The sequence below is a fragment of the Phoxinus phoxinus genome, assembly GCF_949152265.1.
Source record: "Phoxinus phoxinus genome assembly, chromosome: 18".
Taxonomy (NCBI): domain Eukaryota; kingdom Metazoa; phylum Chordata; class Actinopteri; order Cypriniformes; family Leuciscidae; genus Phoxinus; species Phoxinus phoxinus.
The window spans coordinates 9,728,886-9,746,093 of NC_136893.1; the positions used below are offsets into that span (position 1 = coordinate 9,728,886).

At 36.5% G+C, this 17,208-nt stretch overlaps 1 protein-coding gene across 1 annotated transcript; it reads right to left on the minus strand.

Moving 5' to 3' along the window:
- Positions 1 to 2,138: 2,138 nt before the first annotated feature.
- selenoi (selenoprotein I) lies at positions 2,139 to 16,882 on the minus strand. The gene is made up of 10 exons (XM_079587904.1): positions 16,662 to 16,882; positions 14,027 to 14,095; positions 12,829 to 12,937; positions 11,159 to 11,233; positions 10,336 to 10,598; positions 9,481 to 9,589; positions 8,288 to 8,336; positions 7,959 to 8,139; positions 7,298 to 7,480; positions 2,139 to 4,694 (listed from the first exon to the last, which is right to left on the minus strand). The coding sequence occupies exons 1-10, from the start codon at positions 16,716 to 16,718 to the stop codon at positions 4,587 to 4,589; spliced, it is 1,203 nt and encodes a 400-aa protein (XP_079444030.1). The 5' UTR covers positions 16,719 to 16,882; the 3' UTR covers positions 2,139 to 4,586.
- Positions 16,883 to 17,208: the final 326 nt, after the last annotated feature.

A 17,208-nucleotide genomic window follows, 5' to 3' on the forward strand; every position in this document is an offset into this window, starting at 1 on the left:
TCTTACTGTGCCCGTCAACCTACTGATGAAAAGGCACTTCACCCTGAGTTCCATGGGAATGAATATGTGATGGGCCTACATTTAGATTTGCTTTTTGACAGAATACACTATTAGGTGTTTGTATATCCTTGAATAGATTTAACTTAACACAATAAGAGCCAATGCTCTACTGTTTTAGCTACAGAAATGTTAACAATTTATTCAGTGGACTGTGTCAAGGTGACCAGGCACCTGTCAAGCCCAATCTTGCATTAAACAAGCCCAAACTTGCCTAACACCAAAGATAGTGTATAAATCATTAGTCGAATTGAAAAATGATTCACTTGCACATATTCCCTGACTTAGGCTATTTTTACAATAGTAGGATGTTTTAATGTTTTAATTTTAAACAATTCTGTGAGGGAAAAAAATATATTTTTATTTATTTATTCTGTCATTATATAATGTAGACTGAAATGCCTCAATGAACGTGTAATTTGAAGACTAGGCCTATTTAAAATATCAAACTATCTCAAACACTTTTTATTTACAAAACACCGCACAAGTCTGCGATAAAATAGCGCGACAACTTCAAACCCCCACGTGCTTTGGGAAACTGAAAGGTCGCGCGGCGCGGTGTTTGAGCCGTTATTAACCTCGAGTTCATCGTCACTGATGTAAGCGCCGTTAATCCCGGTTTGAATAAAATATGAATGCCGGGGCTTCTGGGTCAAGCAGAAGTGACACCGCTCGGTGCTAATAGTAACCCAGATAAAACTTAGCAAAATGTACAACTGCATGAAAAAAATACAACCATTAGTGCACGAGGCGGGAAAACAGCCACACGTCCCCATGTTCGAGGATGATTTCTGAGTAACGTAAGGTGCTGCTGAGTCCTGACTAGCGTTCCCCAGGAAAAAAAAGGGCAATACACCGGGCCTCTCCGGTTTCTAATGACGAGCATGCATTATTGAGCGCGCACTCCCGGGCAGGACGGCGCGGTCCCACTGGAGGTACCGGGTCAGCCACGCACAAAACGGACCGCGCACCAGGAACATTACACAGACACTAGCGTTGGTTAATTCATGCAACCTCCGATTAACTGTCAGTTTAAGACCAGGATCATCCCGCGAAAGTGTCCTAGCTAACCCTCAAACACAATGTAACAATTATGTAAAATAGATAAATATATAGGCTATATATATATATTTTTTTTTTTTTTTACTATATGGTTTAACAATTCAGAACAGTTTTGAAAAGGATACAATATATATTGGTTGCCACAGCTCAATAAGGTCCCACAACAGGGTGAATGCTTATGGCTAACACTTTTGTAACAATTTGTCTTCATTTTTTATAATAGGCCTACAGTTAAAACTAATAGTAGGCCTTTACTGGTATTATAGCTATTTGATTGGTGTGAGAAAAAGTGTGAATGTAATGTGGACAGCACAACTAAAAAGAGGTTAGAAATTACTTTAACTTTAAGTGTTTATACTCTAAAAAATGCTGGGTTGTTTTAACCCAATTTTGGGTCAAATATGGACAAACCCAAACGTTGGATCAAAAATGCAATTTAAAAATTTAACCCAACGGCTGGGTGTGTCCATATTTTACCCAAAATTGGGTTAAAACAACCCAGCATTTTTTAGAGTGTAATATCGCAGGTAAAATCACAAAATAATTGCAATAGATGCCTATACACATTTAAAAAATATATTATCACACGCTAAAAAAAAAACTATTAAAATATTTTATCTAGTTACTTCCATGTCATGAACATTAAACTACACCAGTGAACACTGAACAGTTAACATTCAAGTGTGTTACTGAAATATTAACATACAATCTCAGGAAGTACTTCAAGTAAATATTAGGCTATAGGGCATAATGTCAACTAGATTCTTTCAAAACTCTTGGATACAATTTTCTATATTCAAAAAGAAAAAGTGCGTTTAACCAATGAAAAATGACAATTCCATGGTTTTATCAACCAAATCAGCAACGCAACAATACTTTTTGTAAGGGCTACTTAAAGGAAACAAAACGTTGGTGGTGCACTATTTTGTGCCCGAAACACAGATGCAGCAGCACTGAGTGAAATCCTGCCTGTCCTGAGACTGGGGTGTCAAAATCTGCAATAGGACAAAATGATACCATGGATACACTTACATTTAATGGGGCAGCACAACAAGATAATGTTACAACATGGCTGGATTTTGTTTTACAATATGCAGATGTTTGAGTGTTTTTATCCCACTTTAGATTAAAAAGGTATACAATTGCTTGTTCTTGAAAGCATCACACAAATGCAGTTATACAGCAGTTATCCTGCCACCTGTATAGCTCGAAAACAATCACATTTAAAAGGGATGCTTACAGTTTTAAAATGTATAATAATAGTAACCAACAAAATTTATGCATCAAGCAGCCAATCTGACAGTAGCCTCCCCTATCGGTATGTGCACTAATAACTTGAAATGTGCCAATTTGTAAAGTAAATTTGACCCTCAGAGGAACAGACTCCATGCAAAGAACGTCAAAGTTCTATCACATGCAAAGAAAAAAGCGCCATCTGCTGGCTTTAAAAAAAAAGCTTTCTGATCTAAATTCTGCATTAGTGCTCTTAGCAATGAGTGTCATCACACCGTTCTTTAACAAATAATATATTGCAAAATTGTACCGGACAGTATTTAGATATTGACATTACAGTAAATACAGAATTAACATTGGATATAACAAATTTAAGTATGTACCTTATCCATGTCATTTCTTGATTCATGTGAAATGGGAGGTCTTTGTAGGATGAGAAATATGTATCTCACCGTATTATTGACGTTAAAAAAGTTAAAGCAAGAAGAACAACGACAATACAATGTTATAACAACATGGACAGGCTGTACATGTTTAAACATTAATCGATCGGTTTCACTGACTGGCTCTCATCTCATAGAAACAGAACATATGGAGGCATGAGGTTTCCAGAGTGAGAGTATGTAAACCACATACACAGATATATACATACAGTACATATGCACATACAGACAGGCACACTTCCAAACATATATACATGTATATGTATATATATATATATATATATATATATATATATACACACACACACACACACTACATTCAGCTCATGCACACTTCTGGACACAGACACCCAGTGAAAGTGAATTAAAAAATCCTATTACCATCATACAAGTCCTCCAAACCAAATACGTAGACAGACAAAGTAAAGGAAAATGAGAGAAATAAAAAGACTAAATGCTGGAATGAGCTTGACGCAGGCCATGACACCTGTTGTTTGCAGGCTTAACAGACATGTTGAACATGGTGGCACACAGACTAGTGCTTTTATCGTGTTTAAAGAACGGAGCGAGGTTTGACTCGCTGACTCCAAGTGCACCCTCTCCTGGACAGGGTTTGAAGCGCACTCTTCATTCAAGCACAAATAAACTCAATAAAAGCTTACTAGTGGAGCAAAACAAAAAGAGAACTGAAAAAAACACACTGAAAATCGGCATGCAGACACACCATCACCAATGTAAAAAGGAAACAAAAACAAAAAAATATCTCAGAGTAGTTATACAAGTTCGAATGGTCAGATGAGGTGGTGGTTTGAGCCGTGTGTAATATTATAAATAAACTAGTTGCTTGTGTTCACTGTAATGGAGTCAAAACAAGTCATCTTTGAGGTGGTTTAAATTTTTCTTATGTCATTATTACAATTACGGTATATATAGTTTTAGAGATCAGCAAAAGCACCATAGTTTTAGATAAGCAATTGACATCCCTGTTCCCTCATACACATAAATCATCTTCATATTAACTGAAAATTAGAGTTTTCTTAGTCTTCTTATACCGTATATTATAGAAACGTAATTCAATAATGCCTATTTTTGCTTTCATGACCCCCCCACCCCCATTTGAGGCCAAAATTAAATGTAAATAAAATCTTCAAATCGAATAAGCTGAAGACATTCATCACTTCCTATGTGTGTGTCCATCATCATGTGGTTTGCTACATGTGATGGAGCGTGTTGGGAGTGAGTGTGACTCATCTGACAGAGAGCGTATAAGTGAGATTAACCATTCAAGGCTCCTAGTATCTCAGCTGAAAAGCACATTTCCTTAGGAAACAAGCGAAATCCCCAGCTTCACGGATACCACACAACCAAACTGTCAGAGCGAGCAACACAATACAGTTCTTTCTGCGAGGAATGAGCTCTGTTACACAGCTGCAAGTCGAGGCACTGTAGATCCTGGGCTCAGTGGGTCCTGTTGTAGAGCTGCATTTCTGAGCTAATGAGTCCCATTGTGTAATTGTGTGTCTGAACCCAATATATCCTATGGCGCAGCTCCACCCCTGGGCACAGTAGGCCCCGTGGTGCAGCTCTGTCTCAGGGCTCGATGAGCCCCATGGTGCAGCTCTGCCTCAGGGATCAGTGGGCCCTGTGGTGCAGCTCCACCCTCTTGTTGATTGAGCAGCATTCTCAGAATAAGAAGGCGCGTTTGGTCAGTACAATTTGGTTTCCTTGCGTTAGCTGTGTCTTCTTGGTGATTGGTGAGAGTCGGCTAGCTGAAGAGTATGCTGAGATAGCTTAGACCTCAGCAGCCTTCAGGCCGATTTTCTCCTCGTCCTGTCAGTCCGAATTGGGCTTCTTCAGTGAGAAAGCATATATGTTAAAATGAGCACTCAGCTGCTTCACCTGCACAGGGAGACAGAAAGAAAAGATGATTAGAAAAAATTGAAAGCTAAGGATATTTACAACATTATATTCATTATATCATAATGTTCAATAAAGTTTATTAAATATTAAAGTGTTAATAATAATAATAATAACCACATATGTAATAATCATTAATTATAAATCAATTACACATATACATACATATATATATGCACGCACGCACACAGTCGTGGTCAGAATTATTGGCACTTTTGGTAAATAGAATCAAAGTCGTCTGTGAATCTGCATTGTTTATCCTTTTGATCTTTCTTTCAATAAGTTCACAAAAATCTAACCTTTCATTGAAGTAAAACTAACGAATGTTGGGGGAAAAAAAAAAATCACATTGAAGGTAGGAACGACGCCAAAGAACTAGCACTGATGAAAGCTGACTGCGTTGTCGCCTCGCGTCGGGGAAAAAGCTTCACTTGAACACACCAAAAGGACTACAGCTGACGGTCAACCAGTACGCATGTTCTGCGCCTGCGTGTAAATGAGATATGTGTCTATTTCTGCAGCTATATTTGTCTATATTCATCATTCAAAAAGGGAAACACTGCAGGCTCCAGATACACAAGCCGTAAACAAAGCGACGTATGCTTACCATTTTGAATATCAATCATGCTGATCACTTTCTTTATTCCACTCGACTCAAGTTATTATTAAAATATTTGCCCAGGAAAACTCAGGTAACGATGTAAAATTAGAACAGCCTTCTCTCTGTACGGTCTGAACTTTGCTCGCTGTTTTGCTATTATTCTCATCCACTAAACTGAACAGCCAATAAGAGTTCTCGCTCTCACCGTCGACCCAACGCCGATTCTACATGCAAAATCGGTCCAAATAATCTGATGCCGTCCGACTAGAGCCAACAGATGCAGAGCGCACAGGAAAAAACAAGTCGGCTGATGCTCAAAAACATCCCGACACGAACACGTTGGCCACAATCATTGGTAGACCTAGAAATTCATATGAGTAAAATATCTCTGAAGTATATTCCCCTTCATATTTACAATTTTTAGCACACCAGGGTGACTATTAACATGAAATTTTCCAGCCATGACATTCTGTTTCACAGGACAGGAGTATAAATAAGGGAACACAAAGAATTCCCTAAATCAAACCAAAGAATTTAGTTCTACAGGAAAAGATTGTTGAGCTTCACAAAATAGAAAGTGGCTGTAAGAAAATAGCTAAAGCATCTCAAATTCCCATTTCCACAATCAGGGCAATAATTAAGAAGTTCCAATCAACAGGAAGCATTACAAATCTGCCTAGAAGAGGACGCATGTATTGTCTTAATGCACAGTGAGGAGGATAGTTCGAGTGGCCAAAGACTCTCCAAGGATCACAGCTGGAGAATTGCACATCAAAACATCAAACAGCACATACATCACTACACGTTTCTTTAGGAGGGTTTCAAGAACAATCCTCTGATCTCATCCAAAAACAAACTCCAGCATATTCAGCTGTCAAACACTACTGGAACTTCAAAAGGGGATTGGGTTCTATATTTAGATCTGAAGAAGCTTTTTGGCAAACAAACATCAAAATGAACACAAACATGGGTCACTGAGGACAAAATTAAGGTTCTTCCAAGGCCACCCCAGTCCCCTGACCTGAATTCAATAGAGAACTAGTGGGGTGAACTGAAGAGGAGAGTGGACCTCATGAACCTCTGGAGAGATTCTGTATGGAGGAATGTTCTCTGATCTCTTTCAAGTGTTCTCCAAACCCACAAGGCATTATAGGAAAAAACTGTTCGTCGAGAGCTGTTATCTTGGCAAAAGGAGGTTGCAGAAAATATTCAATAAAACGGAGCAATTAATTGTGGCCAACATGTATTGGAGAAAAACATTTATTTCATAATGAAAAATATGAAACACTTTCATGCTTTACTTCAATAACTTTTTTTTAAGGACTAACAATGCAGAATTATTTTCACAGGCTTCTTTGTTCATATTTACCAAGGGTGCCAATAATTCTGACCAGGACTACGTAATTTTTTATATTTATTAATATATATGAAAAACTACGTATATGGAATTATAATTTGAATTTAAATATGAAACTTACTAATACCAATGATTATTAACCCGTAAAGACCTATACAGCCACCGGCGGCTAAAAATAACTATTGTTCTTTAAAGGGATTGTTACATGTAGTCAAAAGTTCATCTGGATATCTAGAATATCCAAGTAAAACTTTCTAAAGGAAACAAATCCAAACCTCCGGAGGATTTGTTTGAGTTGAGTAAAGAATTTTTTTTTTTTTTTTATCTACTTAAATCTGGTAAATTCATCCATTCCAAGACAAAATAAATGTAAAATTGGGAATTTTAAATCAGCTAGATGGAAACTTCAAGTTCTCCTGTTTAAAATGATATATGGCACTTGATGCCTATTGCTATAATGGGTTAGAAAAATAAAGAAAGGAACAGGCGAGTCAGGTGCTCCAAAAATGTTCTAGGTCTTTAAAGGTTAAACTAAAGGTTAATTATAATTAATTAAAAATATATCAATATAAAAAAAGATTCTTCATGACTAATTATCTAGGAAGCCGTCAGTGTGTCTGTACTCACCACTGATAGTCCATAGTGTATGTGAGTGAGGAGGACTACAGCAGTCCAAATGTACAGGACAGCCGTTTCACCATCATGCACAGTCCCAGATATCACTAGCAACACCACTGCGGTCATCGGCAACAACAACAAACTCAATGGCTTGCATCGAGTATTGCTCATCTGGCATACAATGAGCTTGCACTGAGAGAGAAAAGGAGAAAAAAAGGAGCATGTCAGGAGCAGACATTTGACTAAATGCTTCAACTGGAACTGAAAGGCATCCATTGTCATGGCAGGATGTCAGATTTCATTTATCGTGTTGGACAAGAGTCACTAGCTGAGTGACAAGACGAATGTGGAAGATTTGCTTTTAAAAGCGAAATGTAAAACCTGCAAAGGGTTAGTTGTGTTTTTCATTAAGAATAATAATGTACCCAACATTCAAGTAAAAGCTGCACATTTTACTTTCGAATTATCTTTTTATAAGCAGTGATACCGGTATTACCGGTGTTGTCATATGTCGATTAACCGGTGTAAAATGTCCTTACCATCACAACCCTAGTGTGAACTTGGATGGGTTAAATGCAGAGGACAAATTTCGAGTATGGGTTACTATACATCATGTCACTGTCCCTTTTCTGTCACCAGAGAGCTAGACTAGAGGACTGTGTAAACTCACAGTAACGTTGGAGAAGGCTGTTCCCACCATAAGATAAAAGATTCTGGGTTGCTGCTGGACAATGTCTGAAGGAGAAAGACTGATCCAAAGCGTAGACAGCACAAACAAGAGGACGGGAGAGAAAAACGGCAACAAGGCCTCATACACCGAACTGTGCTTCAGGGTGCTATTCCGGTACGCCCTTAAAAAATACAGAGAGAAACAGTGAGAACAGATATCCCCGTTCCAAAGCACACATTATTTATCAGAACATCAATATAGTACAAAGAGTCATTTTCTATGAAGTGCAATACTGTATGTTTTAAATGAGGTTCTGGAATGAAACTTACTTAAAGACATTGTAGAGGCTCATTGGCAATGTTACAACAAATAAACAAGCTGAAAAACAAAAAACAAATATGAAATCATTCTTTAGGATGTGTTCACAATTGTAGTTTAGTTCTCTTGGTTCTTTTGGTCTGGGCCAAAAAAAAAAAGATAATACATTTAGCCCTGGTTTGCTTAGCATTCAGTCATTTTTAACATTAAACCTAAAGAAGAAGAAAAAAGTTTGTGACGGAACATGGCGAACATCCAAAACAATGCTGTGTGCTGGGGTGGGCGATATGACCAAAATCTTATTTCACAGAATGAGAAATTAAAAATAAGAACAAAGAAGCAAATTGCAATACAATAGAGCAAAGATACAAATTAAACACACTTTACTTTTTTCAGCTACAGGTTTATTTAACATATAGTAAGAAGTACTACAGAAATTAAACAATCAAGTGTATAACAAAAACACTGCAGTCTTCACTATATGAACTGATTCTTATTAAAGATACAAAAGTGATTCAGTCAAGAGCAGCAAGTCTTTTTCCCTTTGTCTTTTGTTGTTTGATGAACATTAATGAGACAGACATGCTGCTGTCCCTTAAAGACAGAATGCACAGATCCAATTTACTGACACACATCCGGTTTTCACCCAACTGTTTATTTTAATTTAAGACATAACCAACTATGTTTACGTGAATACTCCAGACATTTTGACATTATTGTGCGTCTATCTGACCATTCAACCGCAATAAGACGAGAGAGAGCACTGCATTTGCGATTACATGCTGTCTGAGGAAGGCTTTTCTTTTTCACAGCTTATTAAGCTCAACATCAAGCATGATAGTAGTATATGATGGAGCTGAGAACTCGTGAAGAGCTTATAAAATATTTAAAGGAGTCAAAACAGCCGCAGGAATCCCTCCGTTACACATCTTGTCCTGTTTTTGGTCTGTGTTGCGTTCATATTTCATTCAAACCGCACCAGAGTTTGTTTGGAAGCAGACAGAAACCCATCTTTTCAGCGGTCACTTATTCAAATGAACCGCACAGAGCAATCGCACCAGGGTTCATTTTAATCTAACCAAACATGCCAAGTGTGAACACACCCATAATTTGTTATTTGTTAGTTTGGTCTGAGAGCCAGTGAAAACACAGCATGTGACATTTAACTGTAAGAGGAGCCAATGAAAGGGCAAAGTCCACTCACCAACAATCATAACGGTGAAGAAATCTCTGTAACGAATATTCCAAATCACGGGATTGTACCATGTTTCCACGCCAACCAGCGCTGTTACAAAGTACACGACAGAGATAGTCTGAAAAGAACAAACAAAACAAAAATGTCATTACAACCTGCCTGGCAATGCCTTTTTATGGTAATCATTTCATTCAAGGATCAATAGAGTATTAATCTATTATGTGTGACATGCTCATAAACTAAAGTTTACCAGCAACAATATTATAAATTTAAATTTAAAATGCACTACCATGCAAAAGCTTGGGGTCTTCAAGATTGAGTTTTTTCAAGAAATTAATACTTTTATTCACTTTTAAGGATGCATTAAATTGCATTATGTCAGTAAACACTTTTATAATGTTACAAAAGATTAAATTTCACAAAAACGCTGTTCTTTTGAACTTTCTATTCATTGAAGAATCCCTATATCAATGTTGAAAACAGAACACCAAATCAGCATACAAGAATGATTTTTGAAGGATCATGTGACACTAAAGACTGGAGTATTGTATAGTAAAACCTAAATGTTTAACAGTTTATATTGTAACAATGTCACAATATTAGTGTTTTACTGTATGTCTAACTGTAAATAATCACAGCCTGGGTGAGAATAAGCAACTTTAAAAAACAAAATCGTACAGATTTTCCCAAAGTTTTGAATAGTAGTGCATATATTAATATAGTGAATTAATTAGATATTTTAATTAATATGAATATTATATCACATTAATATTGTCTTACGTTAAATATTATATTATTCAATATATATTTTGTAAAACAGAGTTTTCTTTTCATTCAGCTTATCATCAGGTCATATTAAATTACCACTTGACTGATGTCGTAGCCCCAGGGCAGGAACAGAATTCCAGTGTTGTACTTCTCCCAGTGAGACAGTATGAAGGAAAACAGGACAACCCATAATAGATAATACAGCGTCACCACGCTGACGCCTGTCTCACCCCGTCCAAAGACAGAGTACACTGTAGCGACGAAGAACACGCATGCCCAGCTGTCCAGGCCATGGTCAAATAGTTCACCCAGCGGCGTGCTGGAGTTTGTTCTGCGGGCCTGTTTTCCGTCCACACCATCTGCATGCACACACACACAACAAAAATATTTAAATCACATATGAATGTGTACACATCCGACAATCTTGCTACCACATCAGCATAATGTTTCAGAAATTCTCTGAAAAGAATATTCACAGCCCTACCCTTAGAAAAATACAAGCTTCAGCAAATTTGCTACATTTTCATATGCAAATGTGTGATTTGGGGCTGTATAATGGTCAAATGTTCCTGTTTTGGTCATTTAGTGAGTTATTAATGTATACAGCACACCTCAGCAGGTTCATAAATGTACGCAGGTGGGAGAAAAAATATGATTTTTGTCAAAATGTTAGACCTGTGCATTAGGCCCTAGTACAAATGCACCCTAATAGACCTAATGATGTTGATATTTTAGTTTTTCCTGTGTTAACGAGAATTGTGAATTTTTTTATTGTTTTTGACAACCTTATTAGCAAGAATGTGTGCCTTAAATAAAACAAATGAATTAATTTTGAAAATGGATTCCCAGACATTTAGACCGCAAGTTGACAGAAGAGTCATTAACATTAGTATTATTTCAAAAACAAAGACACACTCACCTAAGGTATAGGCCAGGAAGTTGAACAAGCCAGCAGCAACCCAGATCCAACTTGGCACATGTGTAAAACCATCCCCTGTGCCACACAAGAACACCCACAAAATAATGAATCCCATTTGTAAGTAGGTACTCAACAAGAGTGACAGCTTTACACTTTAAAAGATATTGAAATTTTATAAGGGCTGGGTCTCATGACACAATTTTCACACTGTCAATTCGTTTTCGATTCACAAGCTTCTGATATAAATGAATCGGATATATATCAGGTACAGTACATGGCAAATTTTCTCAAACTCAAATTATGCTGTAAACCCCAATATTTGATATTCTCGATGCTGTTCTGCAGTACTCCATTATGCACCACTGTTTGTTGTTAGGATGACAAAAAGTTACATTTTTAGGGTGGTCCGCCTCTGCGGCCTAACAACGCTTGTCAATCAGATCAAAGGAGTCGTTCTTAAGTTACTGTTCACAGAAGACGAGTGAGAATTCCAATGCGATGCTTAGATTTAGCCATGAAAGAGTGTCGTAAGATGTAAGTAGCTAAACATTTAATATTTGACAGCTGTTTAACGATAAAAAATGTTCAGCTACCGACAGTAATATCCAGTGATGCAAACTATTTTTTATGAAATTTCACCGTTTTTAATTGAAAATATGCCGCTATTTACATGAGTCATCCAAATCATAACTGAATTTGACAAGACACGAAACTATTACATATTACACATTTGAATAAGACTGAATGTGTGCATATTTAAAAAACAAAACAATAATTATTTAAATAGTTTTTTTTCATAACAATAAACCTGAAACTTTTAAAATTCGTATTTCTTTATTTTGTTAAATCCCTATAAATCCTTTATTTAATTCCTTTAAATAAACCAATACGGAATTATTGGTGGTTTATTTAAATATTACGATTGAATGTGTGGGAGACATGATGATACAGTTGGTTTATTTATCAACTGAGAACAGAATAGACAAAAATATTAAATCTTGGGATTTAATAATTAAATTAAGAATTTAAATTGAGTATTTGAGGGTTTTTTTACCCAGTCCTAACTAAAAATGAATCCTTTAAATAATTTGTTGTAATTTATATAAAATATACACAGCGTTTAATTTAATATACATATTTATTTAATCATTTATATAATTAAGTACAAATTAACTAAATATTTTAAAGTTATATTTTTCTTTCTTTTTGGTTCATTTATGAATAATTAATTTAACTTTTCAATGCTACACATCAGTGAAAATACCATTTTGAGAAAAATACCACTACACAAATGTCACACTACTGAAATAAGTAGTTAAGTTTGTAGTATCACTACTTCTTTTAATTATTCACTCCACAACACTGAATGTACAGTGTGTTTAAGCTCTGTAATGCAATGTGAATGATCTGGGAATGTGTACAAATGTGGGTGTGTATGATGACTAGTTGATAATTGTAAGAATGATGAGCTGGAAGTGAGACCTTGATCCTTGCCATATAAAAAAATATTTTCTCTTATCATTGTACATCATCACTAATTTAGTAGGTTATTGTTGTAATCATTACAAATATGTTAAGGGCTCCAAGCTTTGAGGAAGAGGGCATAAACCAACAATACTTCTTACTAGTGCATCAAAACCATAACAATCATACTTTTTTATTGACCTCACCTGAGGCATAAAAGTTAAAGTCGAAGAAGGACAGCAGGGTGAAGGTTAGTACCAGGAACATGAACCCTGTAAAGGTGATGAGGTTTGGGGCAATCCATGTAGGCAAAACCTGAGACAGAAAGAGAGAGAAAGAGAAATGAGCAAGTTGCAAACGGTCTGCTCCTCCTCGCAGGTAATCAGATCCTGACGGAACATTCATTAATGTTGCATATATGCATTTCAATGAAAGCAAAACACAGCGTAATGTTATGCTTTGATGTGAAATACCACTATACATTTATGGATTCAAAATATTTTTGATAAAGATTGACAATAAATCCAACAATTTAATAACAATATATTATAATATAATTACAATATTAAACATTATAATATACACTGATGAGCCAAAACATTATGACAACCTGCCTAATATGCTGTTGGTCCTCTGCGGTCATGGACTCTACAAGACCCCTGGAGGAGTCCTGCAGTATCCCCATACGCAGCAGAGTGCCATGCACTGTGTTGTGAACTTGTGACACATTCCTTCCATAACCATAATTAAAATTGTGTGACTTGTGCCACAGTGGACCTTCTGTTGGCTCGGACTGGATAGCCTTCGGCGGTTCGACTGGATAGCCACCCTGTCAGCGGTTTGTCCATTCTCAGACCACTGTGGGCAAATTCTCCCCACTGCTGACCAGAAGCAACCCACACGCCTTACTGTTTCAGAGATACTTTGACACAGTCGCCATGCCATAACAATCTGGCCCTTGTCAAAGTCGCTCAAGTCTGTATTCCTGCTCTTTTCTCCTGCATCCAACACATTGATTATTATTACTGATTGCTTGCCTCCCATCTAAATCTACATATGTGGCCTTGTTAGGAGATGCTCAACGATATTCACTTCACCTGACTGGTCAATGTTTTGGCTTATCATTGTATAATTTAAATATATTATGATAAAATATATTTTTGTTTTGTCATATTTGAAAGGACCTTTGTGTATGCTTACCATAATTTCAGTCTTGAGTTTTGATGGATCCATTATTTGTGTAAATAATACATTATTGTTTAAATAGTACATTTAAATAATACACATAAATAAGAATCTGTCTGGTGAAGTGATTATTATTATCACTTTCATATGAGGGACAGAATGCCCTTGTGGATTCTGGGTAACATCCAAAAATGACAATCATGACTCGAGCGTTCTCACCTTTACCACTGAGTTCCAGAAAGGGTGCATGACGTAGATAGAGAGGGGGTTGGAGTCCACGGCACTGTACTGTAAAGAAGAGAAAGACGACAAGATGTGCAGAGTAAGAAACCACAATAACACCCAGGACAAGGAGCGTGAATGCTGAAAAGTGCTAACAACAGAGTGTTTCCGCTGACTTCAGATGAGGATATTAAAAATGGCAACTACATTATATCCCCGAATCTCTAAGCTTCTGCCAAAGTGACTGGCACAAATGGAAAATAAACTCTAACCTCGAGACAGTTTGGATTGGCTTTAATGTATAATACCTATCATATATGAAACTCTTCACTACAGCACATTATAATGTGTGGTATGATTCAGGGGTGAAGGCAGATCACTTTTCAACTGCTCCCCCAGCATGTGTTCCCTGCGTGAGGTCATACTTGGAGCTTAGGGGAAGGGTGGCCATTGAAGCCTCGAAAACATCTGGATCTCGGAAGGTCTGTACCAAAACCAAAAAATATACTAAAATGCATATTATTATTATTATCATCAGTTCAGTTTGCAAGTAAAGAACAATTTAATATCAGAAAATGAATGTATACAATTTAACACAATATTTAATCAATTCGTTCAAAAAAAATTATAGTGTCACTCTAGCATTTTATAAAAATTGCATATTATTTTGAGATACATTTAGACAGTGTTGAAACAGGGGTTATAGGGTTAAAAATAAAATTGCACAAGAGGGAGTATGTGCAAACACACAGAGCATGAATAGCACCAACTCAGTAATCCTAACAGCACAAAGTAAATGAATACAACTTATCAGACCAAGAGACATTACACCAGGAGACGCAGAGGGTCAAAGCTACTTTCATTCACATATAAACACTCAGAAAAGCAGAAAACTCTGCATCACACCCAGGAATTCAACCTCTCAAGTCTCAACCCCTCTAGCAGTTCCACACCCTTTAACCACACTATCCTGTTCAGAAAAGCCTAACACCATCATGAACCTTGAGCAACCAATACTGATCATCTTTTAGTGTCCAATAACAGATATGCGAAAATGATTAATAATTGTTTATTGCAGTTATTAAACACAATAATAAACAATCACCACGCAATAAAAACATAATATGCAGTGCACTATGAGAATTTCAACAAAAACAATATTGTTAGTAGTTGTTGGAGATATGAGCAGTTATATATTTTTGAGATCATTGTTTAGGCCCCAGTTTATCTTCAAATGCATCCTGCTTCAAACAAAACATTAAATAAGCAAGCAAGTCATATTTTCAGCTGTTTCTTGTTGAACACAGCTGTACATAATGGCATTGTAGGGGGCTATTAACTAGAGATTCATTAAATGCTGGTCACTTATAGAACATACACTACCGTTTAAAAGTCTGGGATGTATAAAAAATTGTTTTCCAATGTTTTTGAAGGGAGTCTCTTATGCTCACCAAGGCTGCATTTATTTGATAAAAAATACAGTAACAACAGTGATATTTTGAAATGTATAACCATTTAAAATAACTATTTGAATATATTTTAAAATGCAGTTTATTCCTGTCATGGCAAAGCTGTATTTCCAGGATCATTCCTCCAGTCTTTCAGTGTCACATGACCCTTCAGATACCATTCTAAAAATGCTGTTTACCTGCTCAAGAAACGTTTCTTCTTATTTCCAATGAAACCAGTTCTCCTGCTTAACATTTTTGTGGAAAGCACCCATTTTTTCAGGATTTTTTTGAAGTAGAAATCTTCTGTAACATTATAAATGTATTTGCAATCCCTTTTGATTATCTTAATGAGTCCTTGGTGAATAAAATATTTTTTCATCTTACTTTTGAATAGTAGTGTTAGTGTATATCGATTAAAAAGTATAGATTAAGTGTGAGTACTGGTAAAAAAAAGAAAGAAGATAAAAACAACGATCTGTCTACCACAGCCCAGGAGTCAAGACACAGACTAAGCAAGCTAACATGCACTGGAGAATTTAATGTGATAACGTTAAACTATAATGATAATGATAATGATGAACACAAGTCACAGGTCGTATGGATAAACAAAGAGCATTGCTTGTCTATAGGAGAGTGTGTGACTCGCATGCAAATAATGTCCTAACCATAGATCCATGTTGGAGGCGGAAACAGTAGCCCATCCCTTTACAATTCAACCCGGTTTACAAACTAACCAACATAACATAGTACGTAGGTCAACTAAAAAAAACTGGACACTGTGTACTTTTACAAGCTGGACACAGTCGCCTAATGTTTAGAAATGAAGATCTACTTTCACTAGCGGTTTCAAGTCACTGTAAGTTACCACACCATTGAATTAACCGGTTATTTCCACTGATAGCTTAACGTTATAACGTTATATGTTGTACCTTCAAATGTTAAGTATAAACAGTAACACTAACGTTAATAACTAAATGATGAATCAATTCTTCTTACAAATTCGAGGGGAAATATACAGTTTATCTTTAAAGGTGACAATAAGCAGCAGTTGTCCTTTCTAGAGAGCAGCACACACCGGCAGACCTCATGCTTTCATGATAGCATTAACAGTCCGGCACAGCTAGCCGACACCCTAAAGTCCTACACTCTGGCCAGAAAAGAATGTATAAGAAGGGCCTCACCTTATATTTATCAAAACCCGAGAGTTGCTCTTGCGTGACATAGTCGTAGAGAGCCATGATGACCGCTGCACGGCTCTGAGACTGACCGAAATTCACCACCCGTGTCGGGGCTCACAGTATCCGCAGTGCTGCGCGTGAGCGGTGGCTGTCCTGTCTGTGGCGTGACGGCTGAAACTCCGCCCACAATCCAATGTGTTTTTCAAAATAAAAGCAGATGTGGAACTTCCAGTTAACAGTGACACAATTTATACAGTTACAAATATATTCTAATTCTAAATATAACAATCTAAATTAATATAAACTAATATAAAATAAATATAAATATTATTTGGAAAATATTTAGTTTCTATTCAGTTACATTATTACGTTATTTTATTTATAGTACTTGTACATCATATTACCGTACTGGTTATTTATTATGTATTACACATCAAAAATATTTAATTAAAACTTTTTGTCGTTTACCCAGTTTTCTCTAATCTTTTCCACTGACTGACCCCCCTAACACGCCCTTGCAGTCCTGCTGAGGGGACTTTTAAATCCCTGT